The sequence below is a fragment of the Nilaparvata lugens genome, chromosome 1 (assembly GCF_014356525.2).
Source record: "Nilaparvata lugens isolate BPH chromosome 1, ASM1435652v1, whole genome shotgun sequence".
Classification (NCBI taxonomy): domain Eukaryota; kingdom Metazoa; phylum Arthropoda; class Insecta; order Hemiptera; family Delphacidae; genus Nilaparvata; species Nilaparvata lugens.
In genome coordinates this window covers 17416982-17437345 of record NC_052504.1, presented here as the reverse complement: position 1 = coordinate 17437345, position 20364 = coordinate 17416982, and the positions used below count along the sequence as shown (strand labels likewise).

Sequence of the window (20364 nt, the reverse complement as noted above, 5' to 3'; positions counted from 1 at the left end):
CCACACTGTATTAACTCAGGGGTTGTTTAAACCAATATTTTTCCACTATTTTCAGTTAGGCCTATATAGGCTATTGCAATATAGCCTATTGTAATGTAATGTATTTTTTGGAAGAATAAATTTCAATTTCAATTACTCTTTTTTTCAAATGAATTTCAATAACTTCTTGATTAACTCAAGTGCCATAATTTTCATTTTTAAATTATGCCCCAACAAATTGTGAGACCAATAAGATGAAGCTCCAACTTATTGTGTGAACATGAATATGCAAGGGAAAAATGCTTACAAAAATCAACAAAAGCGAATTGACCTCATCTAATTCTGAGAAGTAACACGATCTAAATTGAAAGTTGTTGGTGACTAATAATATTATAAAAGACCACTGATGTAACGTACTCTCCAGCACGACAAAGTATCTGAAGAATCGTGTCAAGCTAATGATAATAACTTTAATTATACACAGCATTTATTTTGATCAGCAGTTGACTAGCATGTTTGATCATCCACAAGAGCTGTTAGGAAATGCAGAAGTTTGCACAACGCCGTTTAGTTTTCAGAGCACACTACCATCTACAGCTGAAACTACTGGCGACAAGATTGTTGAAAGTTGAGACGCCAGATGTTTAGGAGAATAAGGAGAACGAACAACCCATAAGGAATTGAATATTTCACGAGTAGGAGGCGAGCTGCACTCTTCGTGACCTGAAAACGTGACTTCAGCGGCAATAGCTGTAGGTTAGTACGATCCTTGCTCTTTGGCTGCATTTGAAAGCACTGCTGGTGGCAAACGTTTCCAGGCCATCTTTGTTTGCAGCAAGAAATATATTTTGGCAAAATAGATCCAAACATATCTAAAGGTCAAGCACATCCCACATCTCAAGAAAGGTCATGCACAAATCTCAATCCTATCAATAAAAGTCCTACTAAAACTGCAATAGTACCACTTAATTCCAATTGTACAATAGGATCTTCTTTTCACAAGCACAAAAAGAAATGGTTTGACTATAATAATTGTTAATAGTAATAGTGTTTTGATAGTAACTTAATGCATGCCATCCATGCATGGTCTTTACTTTGATTTATAATTATAGTTTAACTTTAAGACTATTTGTGAAAGTGATATTGAGATATTACCAACTGTTTAGATAGTACAATGTTGAGATACCAGCTGTTAAGATATTACTAATTGTTGTGGTGATAATAGATTATTGTCCAACCACAGATTTAATAAAAAATTGAGATGCCGGTTTCGGTTGTTACACCATTATCAATGTTCACACACCAGTGAGACCCCAGAACTGGTGGCTGGCGACCAGTGTGAGACACCGATAGAATCTGGGGACCCTAAGAACTAATGTCCCGTGACTCGCTCGGACTTTTGGCGACCCACTGGTGGCTCAAGGTGATACAAGCTTGAGAAGAATAAAAAGCTGTATTGATGTAACAAGTGAGTGGGATATATTTTGGTGACCCACTTTTAGATAATCTATCGACTGTAAAATCTACACTGTGTTTTTTACTTTCCTTGCCCTACTACCATAAGTAAGGAAAGTATTGCTTTCCAAAAAAAATTAAGGTAACCAAATTTCAAGTTTTCTATACGTTTCAAGGTCCCCTGAGTCCAAAAACATGATTTTTGGGTGTGTGTGTGGTGTGTGTTGTGTGTGTGTGTGTGTGTGTGTGTGTGGTGTGTGTGTGTGTGTGTGTGTGTGTGTATATGTCTGTGAACACGATAACTCCATTCCTAATCAACCGATTGACTTGAAATTTTAAACTTAACGTCCTTATACCATGAGGACCCGACAATAAGAAATTCAATAAAATTCAATTCAAGATGGCGGAAAAAATGGCGGATAATTACTAAAAAAACATGTTTTTCACGGTTTTCTCCAAAACGGCTCTAACGATTTTCTTCAAATTTATACCATGGATAGCTATTTATAAGCCCTATCAACTGACATGAGTCTCATTTCTTGTAAAATTGCAGGAGCTCCGTAATATTCTTGAGAAAAATGGCGGATAATAGCAAAATAAAAACATGTTTTTCACGATTTTCTCAAAAATGACTTGACCGATTTTTTTCAAATTCATACCCTGTATAGTTATATATCAGCTCTATAAACTAGCATGAGTTTCCTTCCTGAGAAACTAACAGGGGGTCCACCCCATTCTTGAGAAATTTACTTTGTAACCTCCTTCTTGTGCTTGAGGTAGGTGGGTAGAGCAGTTTATTCAAAAGAACACACGTCGATATTTTATTTGTAGAACAGCTGTTTTGACAACTTCTTAAATTTCATAATTCAAACAAAGGAAAATGTACTGTAAAAAGAACTCAAAATTTATAAAAGTATTATGATATTGACTCATAGTTAGTCCTATAGTTTAACAAGTAGAGTTATAAATTTTGAAAAAAAACTACTGTATTACCGTAAGTTATAAGGTTAATGATAACAAAGTACTTTGATTTAGGGTGTTATTGTCTGTCTTATTAATTTGTAGAGTAGGATATTCAGACAACTTATCTAGTAAAAATATTTTTTTTATAATGCGACTGGATTCATGAGTAAAAACAATTAATAGCCAGCAAATGTCAATATACGTATAGCCTATAACGTACATTAATTTACAAGACGCATGTAGGTGGATAACCTATGTAAACACATAAAAAATTAATTTTTAGAAAACAGTAGAAAACGTTACTTACTGATAAATCAACAGATAAGTCGGTTCCATCCAGAAGGATAACCTTGCATTGCACACAATTTTTATTTGGAATTAAATTCTGAGGTCCTGGTTTGATGTGAGTAGTCTTCTGACCGTTGCGGCCCTTCTTTCTACTGAGAAACCTCAACATTTTCGCGATGTCCGAGGCAAGATGTAAACGGCAAACAAACACTTACAAACTAGAAATACCGACGCATTTTTCGAGGCACTGATAAGTATAAACTTGTCACATTTTACAATAGCTTGCACAACCACCAAATATAGTATAAACAATATCTAACGGGACTTTTCAAAACATACCGCAATTCACACACTACACAGATTCACAACATACAACACTGACAGAAATCCAGACAAACACTCAACTCCAAAACAAAACATGGCAGCACCAGCCTGCGTTTGTTCCAAACTTTGGATCGCATTCTCGCATTCTGCGCATGTATCTACGCACCCACCTGATAGCTACACTCGCGCTACCTCTTACGAGTAAACTGAGTTGTTTGATATCCCGGCAAATTTAAATGGAAGGCAAAATGCTATTTTCTTAGTTTTCATTCTACATTAGCTGTTCATTGTTAGTCCTTGAAAAAGGTGTATTTATTTTAAATTCAAATTATTAAATTGAATAATACTCTTGATCTTATAGATTTAATATCACTTTCATGACAATGATAGGGAAAGATACTGTGAAGAGATGATAATACATTTTTGATATCATAATACAGTATTAATATTGTATTATTTTATCGATTCATATTAGACTATTGTATTTTATATTATTAATTATTGTATCTTATTAATTAATAATTATTAATATAAAAGAGTAGGTACTAATTGAAGATTATATTGAGTACTGTTCACCGAGTTATCCTAGGGTTGAGACCTAGTGCAATCGAATTTTCATATCATAAACCTTCTTTGTTCCGAATTTCGAGAGAATCGTTAAAGCGTTTTTGAGATTCGGTCACATATAGATGAATAAACATATAAACAACTAAACATTATAAACCAAAATTGTTCGTTTAATAGTATAGGATAAACTAAAATTATATGTCAGACTCACTAGAATTTTATGAAATGTAAATGCTCATCAATAGTTAAAAGCAAATTAGCAGCCGATATTTGAAAATGATTATTCACTTATTTGAAAAATTATTAGTACGGTACCGTATTTGAAATGTTTGGGGACTTGAACTTTGGGAATTTATATCAACATGAAGCAAGTATTGCATAGATTTTTTTCAATAGTGATGTAATGACTGTAACACCATTACAATAATATTACTGTAATGTGATTCTGAATAAGTGGATGAAATTTGTAATGAATATCAGGAATAGGTAATTATTATAATCAATGTTTAATGTTTAAAAATGGCATAAAAAACTTGAAATGTACTTTAATTCAAATTATATCATTACAATAATTACAATGATATAATTTGATTTAAACAACATTTCAAGTTTTTTATGCGCTTTTTTCAACATCAAACATCGATTATAATAATTACCTATTCCTGATATTCGTTACAAATTTCATAAACTTTGTATAAAATCACATTACAGTATTTATGATTCAGCTGCACGGTTACCAGGGTGCCTGTATGCCAGTATTTTATTTTTGTGTCAAAACATGATTTCCATTACCGTACATGAATATTTTTTATGAGCAGCATTTTGACAGTGAATGTAATTAATATCCAACTTTTAAAGTAAAATCAATCTCTACTATAATGAATAGAGTGATTGAAGTTCATGGAGGCCGGAGACTGATCATTCCTGTTGGATTACCAGAGTTGATGAACGACATCGGCAAGGAGGTTAGTAGTTTTCTAGAATCTAAAACCAAATTCATATTAAGTGAGGTTTCAACTTCAAATAACCTAACATCATCATCTACACCCTATTTGTAAAATTAAAATAAACATTTAAGTACTTTAATACTATAATTAATAATACTTTTTTTAAATTTTGCAACCAAAATCTCAATCCTTTTTTTCAGTTGATCTATATTATTAAGCTTGTTAATAACAAGTAATCCTTATAGATTCCATTAGATTGAACGGAACTTGACAAACACATTTATGTTCATCATTTGTATGATAAAAGTTATGTTCAATCTAATAGAATCTATAAGGATAAGGTTATTAACATTTTGTTAATAACTTTGTTGTAAACGCAGCTTTATAGATTTTTGTGTTACAATTTTCCAATCATGAAGTAAGTTTAGTAGCACTAAATTCAGTTGTGGATCTACTAGCAGCACATAGTAATATGAACTCTAGGAGAGAAGCTTGTATCATTTAATATTACCAACTTGTCACTATTTTAAATTGAAAATTTATTGATTTGAAATATAAGACTCATTTATGAAATAAATAGTTCTTGGGGATGTAGTAGCCTAAGATAATAAACTTGGAGACAATAATTCATTGATTTTTAAAATTACATTGCTTACAGCTTCAGTAGTCGCATATGCTTTCATTTTATTATTAAAACATCAAGATTGAAGGCAAGAGTGAAATCAATATATAAAATATATTCAGATATTATTTTGAATAAATAAAATCGACATAATGATTATTATACTTGAGCAGTTTTTTAACCAGATCACTCCCGTGTTATCGGATGGGCACGTTTAACTGTCGGTCCCGGCTGAAGTATGACAGTCGTAAGGCCCATTGACGGCTTAAATTATATATTCAGACGGTGGGACCTTCCCGCAAGGGACTCCCCACCAACAAAAGCCATACGAATTTACTTTACTTTTTACTTGAGCAGTGAATGCTAGATCTTTCACGGATACCCCTCTCCAATATCTTGATAATGCTGTCGTATTATATTGGGATCAGGAAATTTATTCTCTAAGGAAAAGTGCAAGATAATTTTCTTAATAAAGATTTCTTTCAAGCATTGACTTCAGAACATAAATCACCGTCGACTTTTTTATTGAATTGCAATTTGTTCCAGGTAATAAAGCATCAACCAGAGAATATATTAGAGTTTATTGCAAAATATTTAGAAAAAAGAGTTGATCAGTTGAGAAGGCGAGATCCTCTAAGAAAAGGTGAGTTTATGGAAACGTTTTATTCCAGTAGCATTATTTAATATTTATTTATGAATACAATTACATATTATTTACTTAGCTATGTCTGGAAGAGAGCAGCAGGCTTAGCCCAAAACTGATAATACATTGTTGTGGTCGTATAATATATGAAAAACATATAAAGAATATTCCTTCTACCTATTAAAATCAATATTTTCAATATGTGAGCAAAGAATATTCTATTCTGATCAATGAGCAATGGAAATTCCTGGATAAGGAATCAAAAATCAGTAAGAGATGACTGGTTAGTTTCTATGACTCAGCATAATGAAGTTATGATATTGATCAGCATAAATAAGTTATGATATTGAATAATGCTAATTATACCTTAGTTTAGAATATATTTAGTATTAATCACAATGTTAATAATTGTCAAGATAATTGTAATTCTCTATTATTTAGAATTGAAGACGAATTTATAAGTTTGAATAGTCGGTGCGCAATCTAAGAAAGGGTTAACCCAGTGAGTATAGAATATATACAATAAAAGTATATAATGTAAAAATGTATTATGTATAAATATATATTATAATGTATTCTCTGTATAGAATCTATACTCACTGGGTTTACCGGGTTAAATTTCGTAGTAAAAAAAATAATGATAATCTTACTTTTAAAAAAAGCGTTTCATTATAATTTTTGCAATAATGGACGTTTTATATTTCCAGACTTGTCAAGTTATTCAGAAATTGAACGATCACTTCCGAGAGAAACCAGGATAGTCTTGGATGAGTGTGGTATTGATCTTTATACAGCTGAAAAAGCAGCTACAACAATCCAGGTAGAACTTTTAAATGATTTACCATTTGGAATTCCTTTAATTGGCTATCGTCAATCAGATTTCAAAGAATAATCATAAATGCTACTTTCTATTGAGCTAATTCCCTATATTCAATACTGTATTCATAACAAATCTCGTAATGAACTTTTGAAAATTAACCATTATTAATTTCTGACATAGTGAACTCTATAGATGACTTTGCAGAAAAATTAAGTATGACTTTTAGTCTATGAAGTATTAATCCAAACAAGAAAATTTAAAAAGAGGATATTGTAAATGTTTTGAAAGTTATTAATTATCATTACTTTTTTATAAGAGAGTTAACAGTGCTTTAAATCAGATGAACAAATAAGTTTTAAGTTTTACAACTGCATTATTCTCTCACAGCAATATTAATTTTCCGAAAATGAGAATAGCTTTATAGGCTACTGACTTGGTATTAATATAAAATGTATGTTGTGTTAAGATTGAAAAATTCAGTAAATGAGAGAAGTGGAATAGGCCATTATATACATGTTCTACGAAGTGTTCTCTGAGGTGATTAGTAGAATAATATCATCCACGTTTATTAGCCAATATTCTCTCATTTCAGGCAACATTCAGAGGATACTCAACTAGACAACTCTTGAAAAAAGAAAGGAATGGTAAATAAATTATTATTCTCATATTAATATATCACAATAATTATCACTTATACAAAATATATTAACCTTGCTGCAATAATCTCAATTCTAGTAGCTGATGTCCTGTTTCATCTCCATTATACCAAGTCGTTATATTAATGATTGTACTTTAGAATAGGGAACTGAATGTTACCTTGGACAAATAAAAAGGGCTACTTAGAAGAAGACAACCAAGATTTTCAGCAGCTTAGACATAAAAGAAATAATATTTTGCCATCATTTTTAAATTTATCAAATATTTCAGGTAATGAATGAGTAATTCATGATGAATTTATTCATGGATTACTATAATTCATTATTTTATTGTTATTCAATAAAACAATTCAACTGAAGCCTTATCACTTTCTCAATAGAAAAAGTGTATCCATTGAAAAGTGTTATGGAGATTATTGATGCAAGATAAAATTTTATAGAACAAACATATTTAATAATTAAACATTTTTTTTATTTTATAGAGTTATGTACAACGTAGAACAAACTTTTACAATAAATAAAACTTCAAAAGTTCAATTTTTTTCCTTGTATTCAGTATACTAATAATTGATGAGTCTTTCTTGAAAATGTTATCTATTAAATATTTACATTACAACGTATAGTGTGTTGATCACTGAAATATTCTAGTTCCCCATAATAAATTAAATTGAGAAAATTGATAGGAAATCAATATTATTATATTATCTGACTAGTGAATACGGTATTGAAATAGAATTGAAGATTGAATGAGATTGTCATGAACTATTTTTATTTTCAGATTCTGCAGAATGTGAATCCGATAACAATGTCACATCAACAGATAACACCGAATCGATTTCAGAAAATACGGATGAAGGCATAGATTCAGTCAACAAAGTGAATGTGGAAAAATCAAGCTCTACCATTAGATCATCAACTGTAAGAATGTTAATACTGTTTCAATTATCTATAATATGAAATTGAAAAATGTTGCGCTTCCTACTACCAATAACTGGAAGAAATACAGAGCTCAATGGATTGTATGAGTAATGAGTATCATCGAAGGTTTTTTTCAATAGATGTTAGAAGTTCAGTTCTGTCTCATTTGAATCCTGATTTATGAGCTGATTTAAGGTTTGGGTGCGTTTTAGACAAAGAATTAACAGAACATTTTTATTCAGAACTAAATTATCTACAATTTTCAGTTGTATGAAATGACGTTGAACAATAAGTATTCTAGTTACATCTATCTCAAATTGGAATTCACGTTTTTTGGCATATTTAAAAAAATCATTGGAATTGCATTCTTTGAATAGGTTTCATTCGATTTCCCAACTAATTTTACAAAAGAATTGGCTGCCACAAAATAAAAATTATATAAATTTGGAGAAAAGTGTACAATCATGTTTACAGGAACTTTCTTCTTAATTTCCTTATAGGGAAACCACTCTCGAAGTTGGCCTGTCCTTTTTTACTGTATAATATTATTGAGATAAGAATGAATATGATATGACTCAACTTTGAAGTTTCAATATCACTTGATGTGTTAGATGCTGTTTCTTGATATAAATATGCATTTCGTCGATAGCTTTATAGTGAAATGGAATTATTGCTTTTTTCTGCATAAGAGGGTGTGAATGAAAAGCGGAGATGGACTTTTACCTTCTAATCCGATTCAGTTCTCTAGTGTTTCACAATCAAACACATAACAATGTACAATACGACACTCGACACATAAAGGTCCAATATGACAATGAAAGTCATATATACGACAATAAGTCCACACAAAAGTCCAATAGACGTATACAGTCCAACACGACTGCAAAGCTACTGTACAAATTTTATTGTAAGATAGATTGATTACTATATTGTATTTTGATAACTTTAAAGTGAAAAAACAACTCACATTCTTTTGGTGTGGCGAAGACGTTCCGTGCTGGGGTTTCACAAAAGAATGTGAGTGTTTTTTGACTTTAAAGTTATATAAGAATACAATAGTAATAATTGTGGAAACAAGATGGATTATCAACAACGATAGATTAAAACTGTAATTCAAGAATGAATGTTTGCTGTTTTATTTTTGTTTAATTGTTATATTTGTTTAACACTGTAATCATACTAATCAAGAGAATAAAGAATGCATATGGAACATGATCGACCCCACACTGTAGTAACTCAGGGGTTGTTTAAAACAATATTTTTCCACTATTTTCAGTTATATATGGTTATATATTATTGTAATGTAATTCTTTTGGAAGAATAAATTTCAATTTCAATTACAATGTTCGAATTGAACGAGTAAATAAGTTGCTCCACATTGGTTTTTCCCAATACTAAAGCTATCTAGTCTAAATATTAATGAGATATTTTTTCTGTCCTAATACACTACTTGAAGTTGGTTCTACATGAATAAAAGCTACAAACTCTACAATGCTTTTGCAGTACACCATTCCAGAGGTAGACTACAAGGCGTCGAAACCATCTATTGACCTGGCGAGCAATTACGAGCAATTGAGCTTGGTGGACTACGAAGGCGATGATTACAGAGGGACTGCGACCATCGAGCGGCCATCGTTCACACATTCCATGATCAGCACCAATACCATCACAAGAGACATGCAACAGCAGTCCAACACCTATCTGGATCTAACACAGGTCGTCTATCGCAAATCCATCGATCCTTTCAAGGAGGTCGAGCCAGCTGTCATCACCAGTGACGTGGAAATATTGAAGCATATCGATATGGATAATTATGAAGGTGAGTTAAATCGCCCTAGTATTGAGAATTGAATTCCTATTGGTTGATGAAAAATGGACAGCAGTATTAGGTTATAATAATAATTATCATATGATATAATTGAGTGATTTTTAAGGCAAAGTCCATACTTATATCATATAATTATTATAGGAGTAATAATATTCAGATATTGAGTGATTCTTTTAGCCCTGTTACTTTATTGTAAGTGTGTAGTATTTTTTTTAATTGAATTTATTGTCAAAAATCACATACAAATACTTGTACAATACAATCATTAGAGTATGCAATATACGATTACCTACAAATAGACATTGATTGTAACTTGCACAACAATAATCATCAATGTAATATTCGGCACTGCCAACATAAGAGTCCTTGTCTGTTGGCAGTGAGTTGCAGTTCACTTATTCTGCTCCAATTCTAGTCAAGTTGAATTCAATGAAGGGAAATTTAGCAGTATTAGGTAATAATAATAATACGAGTAATAATATTCAGATATGGAGTGTTTTTTTAACCCTGTTACTCTATTGTGTGTGGTAATTTATCTCCAATGAAGGAAAATTTTGTTTTGTCAAAATTTACATTACCTTTTTATTACAACATCTGAATTTCCTTTTTTCAAATTACATTAGAATCTGGGTAACATGACTAGAAAACGAACCTGTAGTATTGGATAATATAAAATGTATAAATTGAAATGAACATGACCTATTTATTTGTATCAAATTATGATTTAGGCCTATCTAAATTCGGAACAGTTTTGGGCTTTGCCTAATCTGTTTCTTCCCCAATGAATTTTGTGTATACTGTAATTGGATCAATAGATGAATTATTATCGTAATGAGATTGTTGATACGTGTGAAAAAGATAGAAGAAAGTTTGAAATAAAAGAACACGATTGATATACCCTTACAGAAACGTATTCAACTGATATATGATAATAAAAAATGACAAACATTTACTACTTTGCAAAAAATGAAGCCATAAAGCAAAAATAGGCTAATATTTATTGGTTGAATGTCGAAGAATCAATGTTTTTTGAAAGAAAGTTTTCCACATTCTTGTTGCATGAATACTTCTAACTTTTTTGAATGATGAGAGTCCGTTTCAGCAGACCTATATACCTACCCTGTTTAAATGGAATTTATATTAACGAATTCTACCAAATCTGGAAGTTTCTCAACAGTTGACCGTGGATATAGCCTACTTTAAATAACTAATAATAAACTTATTGTATGATCGCATTTATTAACAATCAATTAAAAAATTTATTAATATCAATTGGATTTTCAATATTTATTTACTTTTACACCACAATATCTGTTTCAGATGATAAAACCTTCAACAGCAATAATGATCAAAAGGTAAAATCGGTAACTCATTATTTTTTTATAAATAATAATGGTAGATGAGATTTTATATTTCAAAAGTTTTTGTAATGTGGACCGTAATAACAGAAGAAAAGCCATACTCTCACTACAAATTCCTTGTAAAATTTATATTATTTCGTTCTAAATTATAATTATTCTATGTAATGAAGATTATATATTACATACCTTTTTTGTTAGGGCTACGTACCTATACTCTTAATTATCAAGAAATAAAAATGAGGAATCCAAGTACCTTTTTTAAATTTTCACTCATAGCATGTCCTAACATCCTGAATGTTGAAACATGTTGTGAATAAAAATTGAAAAAGGAGTACTTGGATTTTTCGTTTTCATTTCTTGATAGAGATTATATCTTTATTATGATCAATCACGATAATTTCAAAAGTCTTGCTGAAGTTTGAGTTCTCCTCTATATAGAATAGTAACAGCATGTAGCAACAGCTAGATAATTGTTATTTGAAATTTAATGATAAGCAACAGCTAGATCATTGTTATTTGAAATTTAATGATAAGTTTCTACTTCTTGTATAAATGACTACCGTATCAACTGTTCTGACTTTGCCGTTTTGTATAATTTGTATTATTGTTGGCTATGAATGAATTGAATTTGAATAATTTTCAGGGTTTGCAGGGGGGATATCCCCTAGATGAGGTGTCGAGCTCTGTTATCACAAGTGAAGCATCCACACAAAAAAGCAGGGAAGTATCGGATGATTTGGACAAGAGACTCTCTCTCGAAAGAAAGTCAATATCTCCTAAGACAAGCAGTGGAACCGCACCGGAAAGCCACGATAAGGGAGATGGTGTGAACAAAACACAGTCTTCTCATGAGGTGTTGAAGTCTCCACGCTCTTCTCATGAGGTGTTAAAGTCTCCACGATCTTCTCATGAGGAGTTGAAGCCTCCACGCTCTTCTCATGAGGTGTTGAAGTCTCCACGCTCTTCTCATGAGGAGTTGAAGCCTCCACGCTCTTCTCATGAGGTGTTGAAGTCTCCACGCTCTTCTCATGAGGAGTTGAAGCCTCCACGCTCTTCTCATGAGGTGTTGAAGCCTCCACGCTCCAGTGGCGAGTTGAAAATCAAAGGCGAAGCCGATGATGTGATTGAAAATTCGCGTGCAGGAGATTACCATTCTAATGAAGATCTAACCTTGAATTTGGCAGAGACTGTCAACGAAGAAAACACATGATTTAATAATATATGGAATATGAGGTTGATTAATTTATTATTTCTCTTTGCGATTTCTCTGCACATATTTTTCATTTATGTGGGCCTAATTTGGGAAAATTTAGAGAGAAAAATATAAGTGTTTTGCACTACATACAAGTTCTTGTAAATTTCATTATTTGAACTTTTTGAACTAAACATTTTTGACCAGGTCACTCTCATGTTATCGGCTAAAGTATGGCAGTCGTAATTCCTATTGATGTCTTAAATTATATATTCAGACGAGCGGAACCTTCCGTAAGGGACTCATCAAAAGCCACAAGCTGAAACCATATTATTTTACTTTTCAACTAAAAATGAATTAAATACCATATGTCATGTTTGAATTTACATGGGAAATCGCTCAACTAGATTCAAATCTATCAATATTAGAGACTTTTACAAATACTATTTGAGAAGGGCTAAGCCAGATGAGACGTTTTCAGACGAGTCGGCAGGGCAGGAAGCTGCCATTGGATGATCAGGTTGGCGCTCCTGAATCTGGTGGTGATCAGCCAATAGGAGAGCTTTGCCCTGTCCGCTCGAATGAAAAACGCCTCATGTAGCTTGGCCCTTATGAACATATAGCTCATGTGAATGTAATAGGCTACTTTTGTGGAAGTAAAATAAAGTGATACATGTCCTGACGTACCATATTGAATTGGCTCTGATAATACTCAATACTCCATGTCAATATATACTAATAGCAATAATTTATCGTCAATGTAAGTGGAAGTACACTGTTCTGACATAGATTATATAATGCATTTTAGCTTTTACAGGACACAGCCCCTTTCATTTATTGAGCTTTTTCATCGTTGTAGCTGATAATTGATTAATAATCTAATTACGACTCCTTTGACAGAAATCTTTGTACCACATATCGAGACAGAGGAGGAAACTTATAACTATTAGAATTGATGAGAAATCTTTTCATGATTACTACTCAAGAAACATGTGAGCCAATAAGCGAACAAAATAGATTTAATATAACATCTTCAGACTTCATTTGGTTTGCAGTTAACATAACCATTGGCCATTTTAGCATACATTTCATTATTTGGAAAGTTTTTGTAGGTGTTTAGTGTAACATTGTCATTAGCGTAATGTGCTTCTATATTAGCACTGTCTGTCCCTTTATTATCACTTGTCTTGTCGTTGAGAATCTTGTTTTGTTGCATTGCTTCTGCAACACCTTCAAATGCGTTGTTTGCATTTTCAGTATCAGATGAGTTGCCAGAATCCAAAGTAGTGTCTGCAATGGAATAAGTTGAATATTTGTTATCAAATTCACAAAATAATATAGTTAATGGATTTTCATTTCAGTAAAAATTTTATAAATAAGATGATATGACCCTTAAGATATTAAAAATTCAATGTAATATTGAATTTTTTGACTTAGGACTATTAATAATTTTAATTTGTTTTTTCCCTCTTCTTGTTGGGTTGAACACTAGAGTCTAGAACTTGGGTTATTATTGATAATTATTACCTTGTTAGTTTCAAAGATTTTCTAAAAATAGCTTGAAGATTTTGAAATGAATTCAATGACCAATTGGAAGCTGGTTTTATAATAACTATATAGGTGTTTTTCAATCTCTTGACAAGTTCAAATTGGATTTAAGTCTCTGGGTCCTCAAATTTCAGCAATAATGTTATTCCACTTCAATTTCCACAAACACACAGTAGGCTACTAATAATAATAATTGAAAAAATATAAAAATAATCAGAATGTGTGTTGTGGCAGCAGTTTATAGCGTTTATATACTTATGACCAATATGTAAATAGAGGACTAATAACCGTGAGGACTAAAACCTTATGACCAATGTTCTGAAATTTGTGGAACAAATCATAGATTTATACCTATTATGCTAGAATCTATACCTCAATAAATTTTATTCATGTTCTATTATTTAAAAAAGTCCTAGGATTAGAAGATTTGTGAATTTGAAATCGATAAGATGGAAAATAAGTATTAATTATTATGTGCGAATGAATGAGTTCGAAAACGTCTTGTGAGGAGTATTATTGCTGATACACGATAGCTAACAGTTCCTCAAGGCTCTACGAACAGTTCAAGTTGAACTTTTCAGATGAAAAACAAATATCATATAAGAATAGAATAATTTTATTAATTTTACCTTTTTGGAGAAGGTCAGAGAAATAGAGGCGATTGGAAGCAAACCATGTATCCAACTCCAAATAGTCAATGCCATCCTCTAACATTGTCTCCAAAGAATGTTCCAATTGATGGAATGTTGGTCTTTGAGATGGATTCTCAAACCAACAAGACGTCATGATATCGTATCTGGGAATGGAATATAAATTAATGTAATCATAGTTTGATGAAATATTTCATATTTGAATTAGGACAACAATAATTTTCCAAGTCAATACTTTATTAGGTATTGTAAGTTCTCCTCATACAATTCAAATTCAGTTCTTGATTATATTTCAATGACAATATTCTAATAGTCCATGCTATATAAAAGACATTGAAACACAACAAAAGTTATCAAGTACCCTTTCAGCTTATCATAATACACAACTAGTTTCAACTCTTCAAGAGATATTATCCACACTTGGAATGTTCACCATTTGTATTTACACACTTAAAAATGGCCCTTAAAGAGTTGAAAGTAGTTGCGTTGTGATAGATTGAAAGAGAACTTAAAAATAATTGCTATTGTGTTTCAACCCTAAAAAGAAAAGTGAGTATGGTACAGAGCTATACAGACAAAATATTATATTAATAGTATACAGTTTAACATACATGTAGGCCTATTGTCTCTTTAGGGCTACTTTTGAATGATTAATCAATTATTTATTAAATAATTATAGAAATCTGAGTAGGTACCCTTTTTAAAATTATTCAGTCACAAGTTTCGGCTATATGATACCATTATCAAGTCAATAATAATAATGGCATTATATAGCCGAAACATGTTATGACTAAATAATTTTAAAAAGGGTACTCAGATTTCTATTTTTATTCATATGTCTACCTTATGAAAAAATCTCAACTCCCTTAGTCCAATTAGTTCAAGAACTAATCATAAAGTTCTATTAGAGAAAAACCTGAAGTTTCTCTTCTCAGTCTTCTCATCGGACTGATGTTTCATGATAATGCTCATACTTATTAGAAGCTGTATGCTAATGAAAAGTGTAAAATAAAACAAGAAACATTAATAAAAACTTGTAGCCTCTGGTACCCTTTATTAAAAACTTTATAATAGTTTAACGACTATTTTCGACCATAGGTCATATGTAAAAGTTTTTAATAGAGGGTACAACAAGTTTTTATATTGTTTTTATTAATTTGAATAAAGTAGCCCATATAAGTGAAGTGAATCTAACAAGAAACATTTATAAGTCAAATCACAGATTCAAGCCTTTTTCTGTGGTAAAACTTACAATTTATCTGAACATTTCGTGGGCTTTTCCATTCTGTAGCCAGACTTTAGAAGGAAGAACAAGTTTTGAACAGCAATGCCGGGATACGGTGAAGATCCCATTGTCACTAGTTCCCAAAGAAGAATACCAAATCCCCAAACATCCGATTTGATTGTGTAGATTTGATCTGATAGCGACTCCAGAGCCATCCACTTCACTGGTACTGGAATAATTGTAGAATAAATTTTCAAGTTTTAGAGAAACAATAACTACAAATAAAGCGAAAATTATCTATTAAAAAAAAACTTTGAATAAAACGTTAACTTTAATTTGTGGAATTAATGAATGATTCAAAACCAGTTAGAGTCACTACTGTAATGTCGAATGTGTGACTGGATTATCTGTTATTGAATTATCTGGGATAATTAATTGGGTACCTAATATGAAAAATATCAGGATTATGATTGCTTCTGGATAGACAAATGGAAATAAAATGTAAATGAGTATACAAAAAATATTTCAAGTCTAGAGACATATTTTCATGTGATATTATAGTTGACCGAGCGAAGTGAGGTCTAAGATTCAAATCGACGGTTTGGCATTTCTCTTAATGTTTAAATGTTTATATGTTGCGCATTTACGGTGAAACGCAGTAATAGATTTTCATGAAATTTGACAGGTATGTTAATCCTTTTTTAATTGCGCGTCGACGTATATACAAGGTTTTTGGGAATTTTGCATTTCAAGGATAATATAAAAGGAAAAAGAAGACTCTTTCATACGCCAATATTAGAGTAAAAATCAGACTAGAGAATTATTCTTCATAAATCAGCTGACAAGAGTGATTACACAGATGGGCGGAGAAGCCAGTCTATTGCTGTATTTCCATAAGGTCTATAGTTTCAATCAGGTACTTGTGGATGAGAATACTGCGTGCAGTTCTATGTGAGGAGTATTTTCTCTATAGCATAATAATACAATACCATATAATACATTAATGTATTGTTTTTATATTTAAAATAGATTCGACTTCTTTTTTTTTTTTTAAATATTTCAATTTGTAACGAGTTCAGCTTTAACAATCTTCAAACCAGCCGAAACAGTGAAAAGTTGATTCTATATAGCCTATTATTGAATCTACATTTTTCTCATGAAAACCCCCAAAAGCGATCTGTGTGAACTCACAACAGTAAAAAATAACCCAGAATCAGCTTGAAAATATTTCAAATCTGTCAAAGGTTGAAGATGTTGGGTCCCAGAAAAGTACGGTGGAAAGTTGATTTTCTATATTGAGTTTAAATTTTCCATGAAAACTTCCATAGCGCTTAGTGTCAACTCATAACATCCACTAATAAAATACGTAAACACAGAATATGCAAAAATACTTCATATATCTGTCAAATGTTGAGAATTTTGAGTCCCAGAATTCCAGAAATCACAAGAGTTGTCAAGACTCACCTTTTCCTTTACTTCTTTTTAAGTAAGTTTCATCCATGTAGATGTCTCGCGTCAGACCAAAATCTGATATTTTGCACACTTTTCCTGATGCAACAAGAACATTTCTAGCTGCTAAATCACGGTGAACTAGCTGGAATCAAATAACAAAAATTATTAAGCATGCTGAGTAAATTTCATTGTGTTATATTCACCCAACAAGCAACAATATTTATCTTCAAAAAATTAAATACAAGAACAATCAATACAGTATCATCATTGTCATTAGGCATATTGCTGTTGGCTCTTTACTCACCTCACGCCTATCTTACAGTTTCCTATCTAAGATCACGAGTAACGAACATTTTTAATATAATGAAAATAGAAGCCTATTGATATCAATAGCATTTTTTTGTAAAACTTCCTCATACACAAACAAAAAAAATGTATCGAAACTTCTACAATATAAAGTCATAAGAACAATGTTTTGGTAATAGCGGACAGTGAATACGGTAATTATCAATATTTATGCAGCCAATGAATGGTTGATCATAAGATTTTAATTATTACTATCGTATTTTATATAACTTTAAAGTGAAAAACCACTCACATTCTTTGGTGTGGCGACGACCGTTTCGTGCTGGTATTGCACATTTTCAAAAATGTGCAACATTTTTTTCCACTTTAAAGTTATATAAAAACGATAGTGGTAATAATAATATAATAGTGAAAGCAAGATGGATAACCAACAAAGAATTTAATTCGTGATATTCCTTCAATGTTTATTCAGATATGTCAATAAATACGGTACTTTCAAAATTGAAAAATAAATAAGTATTAAACTCTGATAGTAATATAATTTTTTTCTCAACAGAGTGTCTCTGCAATATATATAATATGTGAAATTACAAAAGATATGAATTTTTGTCTGCTTAAACTGATAGATCTCCACTACGGTATCTATTTGGGATATTCACCAAAGTATCCATCCTAAAGTGAAATCAATACTTAATTGATTTTGATATTCATTAGGATGTACAGTACGGTACTAACCTTCATATCTGAAAGATATGCCATTCCTTTCGCTATCTGCCAAGCAAAACTGAGAATATCTTTGGGTGTAACACTGTGCTCATTCACAGCTCTAGCAGCCACTCCAGGATTATTAGTATTTTCCACAGGTCGATGTCTTCTCAAATAGCTCCTGATCAAATAATAAAAACGTATAAGATAAAAAAATGGATAATCGCGAAATAGCAATCCAGATATCATTTATTATTTAAAAGTTGTAATAAATAATTGGATGAATAAGTATAACATTATTTTAATTGGATAAAATAATATATTATACTATCCTAATCTATTATTTTCAAATTTAAAAATGTATTTTTTCGTCGTACAAATTCATCCATACAATTCATTATTACTATAGCATTCTAGTAATAGAGATCAAGAATCAAACAATCACAGTTTGTTCAATAATTTAACATTAATTGGGTTCGTCTTAGCCTATATTAAATTACAGATCAGCGTCATACGTAGAATTATAGCATTAGCATTATGTAGTTGGTTAAATGAATAATAAATGAAATAAGAATAATTTTAGATAAATGAATGAACCAATAGATAATAGTTATTAATTTAACACGAATAAAAACAAAACAATTGAATAAATGAATATTCAGATCCATTCTACTGTAGAAGTAGTAGAAGTTGATTTTTTAAAAAGGGTAGTAGGTATTTTAATTCCATCTCTGTTACCGTACCACTGAAAGCCCTTATTTATTATAATTCAAAATACTTTTTAATAGAATCTAAATAATGTAAGCTATGATTCATATTTTTATTCTATAAACAAGAAATTAATTGGAACATATAATCCAATAGACTAGGAAAGAGGGGAAGAAAATGTTCAAGCAGGTTGCCCAGGGCGCACCTTCAGTATACCGTGCCAAGGGAAGCTCTCCAAACTAGAGCTAGAGCTGTTGTTCTAATATAATTTATCAGATTAATAAAGTTAGATTCATGATTGGCAAGCTGCATTCTTTCATATTATTTATTGATCTTAATTCAGGGCAATACTAAGACTATTAGACGATTGCTCAAGAACAAGCTAAGCCAAGATTGATCAATAATCAAGAATTATTAGATTCGTTCCAATTGAATCCTTTTACTGGTTGCTCAACTACTCAACAATAACAATTTAAAAAACTTTATATAGGTCTAATAATAGTATTTAAAAGTGATTTATATTGATTTCTCAAGGTTGGTAAACAAAAATAGTGCCAGATAAATCGAAAAACAAAATAGTTCTAATGGAGTGCCAAAGTAGCATTCAATTGTGAAATATTACTTGAGACATCCGTGATTGGCAAACTCCATTATTAGATAGACGGGTCCCCCAGGAGCAGTAGACGCGCCAAGCAGCTTGATGACATTGGGATGCGAAAGTTCCTTCAGCATCTGGTACTCGGAAAGCAGGTCTGCCAATTCGGCCTCGCCGGCTCCATCTTTCAACGTTTTCACCGCCACAGTTGTCACACCTGTTTGCAACCGTTAAACGTGGCTCTGAGAAAACTGGTCGCAGGGGAACAAATGCAGGCAATAACGATGAGGGAAAAAGAGGAAAAATAGACTGGAATGGGAAGGAAAGTGGAGAAAATTTCGAAGAAAGGAAAGAGACGCTGAAGAGGTGAAGGGGAGGCGAGCTCCAATAAAAGTTATGGGGTAAGAATAGCACTCACGCATGGTATCATATACCGTTGGTACTCTGCCGCTGTTTGTTGTCTTGCCCTATATCTCAATTCTCATGGGAAGAGAAAGTGGAGAAACGTGCATCTTGGGACAATGCTGTTGATACAATCATCTATCATTATTAAAAGAAAAGGATGAAACATACTGAATAAGAAGTTTATAAGCTTAAGTTTATATACCATGA

The 20364-nt window shown here is 31.6% G+C and overlaps 3 protein-coding genes across 10 annotated transcripts in view; 1 reads left to right on the top strand and 2 right to left on the bottom strand.

Moving 5' to 3' along the window:
* Window positions 1-3112, bottom strand: part of LOC111062894 (band 4.1-like protein 5) — a 75315-nt gene extending 72203 nt beyond the window's left edge. For all 6 annotated transcript variants that reach the window (XM_039432366.1, XM_039432371.1, XM_039432387.1 and 3 more), the window contains exon 1: window positions 2705-3112. In XM_039432366.1, coding sequence (XP_039288300.1) covers window positions 2705-2854 — 150 coding nt within the window. In that variant the 5' untranslated portion in view covers window positions 2855-3112. The remainder of the gene's footprint in view (window positions 1-2704) is intronic.
* On the top strand, window positions 615-12713 carry LOC111057642. 3 transcript variants are annotated; one of them, XM_039432409.1, is made up of 9 exons: window positions 615-735; window positions 4435-4541; window positions 5692-5788; window positions 6496-6608; window positions 7201-7252; window positions 8043-8182; window positions 9686-10001; window positions 11331-11365; window positions 12015-12713. In XM_039432409.1, exons 2-9 carry the CDS (start codon window positions 4455-4457, stop codon window positions 12579-12581), a joined length of 1407 nt encoding a protein of 468 aa, XP_039288343.1. In that variant the 5' UTR covers window positions 615-735; window positions 4435-4454; the 3' UTR covers window positions 12582-12713. The 3 variants fall into 3 exon arrangements, with proteins under 3 accessions (XP_039288343.1, XP_039288348.1, XP_022200781.2); XM_039432414.1 differs by having other exon boundaries at window positions 672-735; window positions 4463-4541; XM_022345089.2 differs by having other exon boundaries at window positions 718-735; window positions 4395-4541.
* Window positions 12714-13564: 851 nt separating this feature from the next.
* Window positions 13565-20364, bottom strand: part of LOC111057641 (proto-oncogene tyrosine-protein kinase receptor Ret) — a 40892-nt gene continuing 34092 nt past the window's right edge. The window contains exons 10-15 of the mRNA XM_039432393.1: window positions 19780-19969; window positions 18480-18630; window positions 17451-17580; window positions 16014-16215; window positions 14741-14907; window positions 13565-13853 (exon numbers count right to left, since the gene is read on the bottom strand). Of these exons, the coding sequence (XP_039288327.1) occupies window positions 13597-13853; window positions 14741-14907; window positions 16014-16215; window positions 17451-17580; window positions 18480-18630; window positions 19780-19969 (1097 nt within the window). The 3' untranslated portion in view covers window positions 13565-13596. The remainder of the gene's footprint in view (window positions 13854-14740; window positions 14908-16013; window positions 16216-17450; window positions 17581-18479; window positions 18631-19779; window positions 19970-20364) is intronic.

Excerpts from the sequence above, each read along its gene's own strand:
- LOC111057642 (XM_039432409.1), top strand. The coding sequence starts at position 4,455 with ATGAATAGAGTGATTGAAGTTCATGGAGGCCGGAGACTGATCATTCCT. Across the intron at positions 6,609-7,200 it reads AAGCAGCTACAACAATCCAG|GCAACATTCAGAGGATACTC; the intron begins GTAGAACTTTTA and ends CTCTCATTTCAG. Across the intron at positions 7,253-8,042 it reads CTTGAAAAAAGAAAGGAATG|ATTCTGCAGAATGTGAATCC; the intron begins GTAAATAAATTA and ends TTTTATTTTCAG.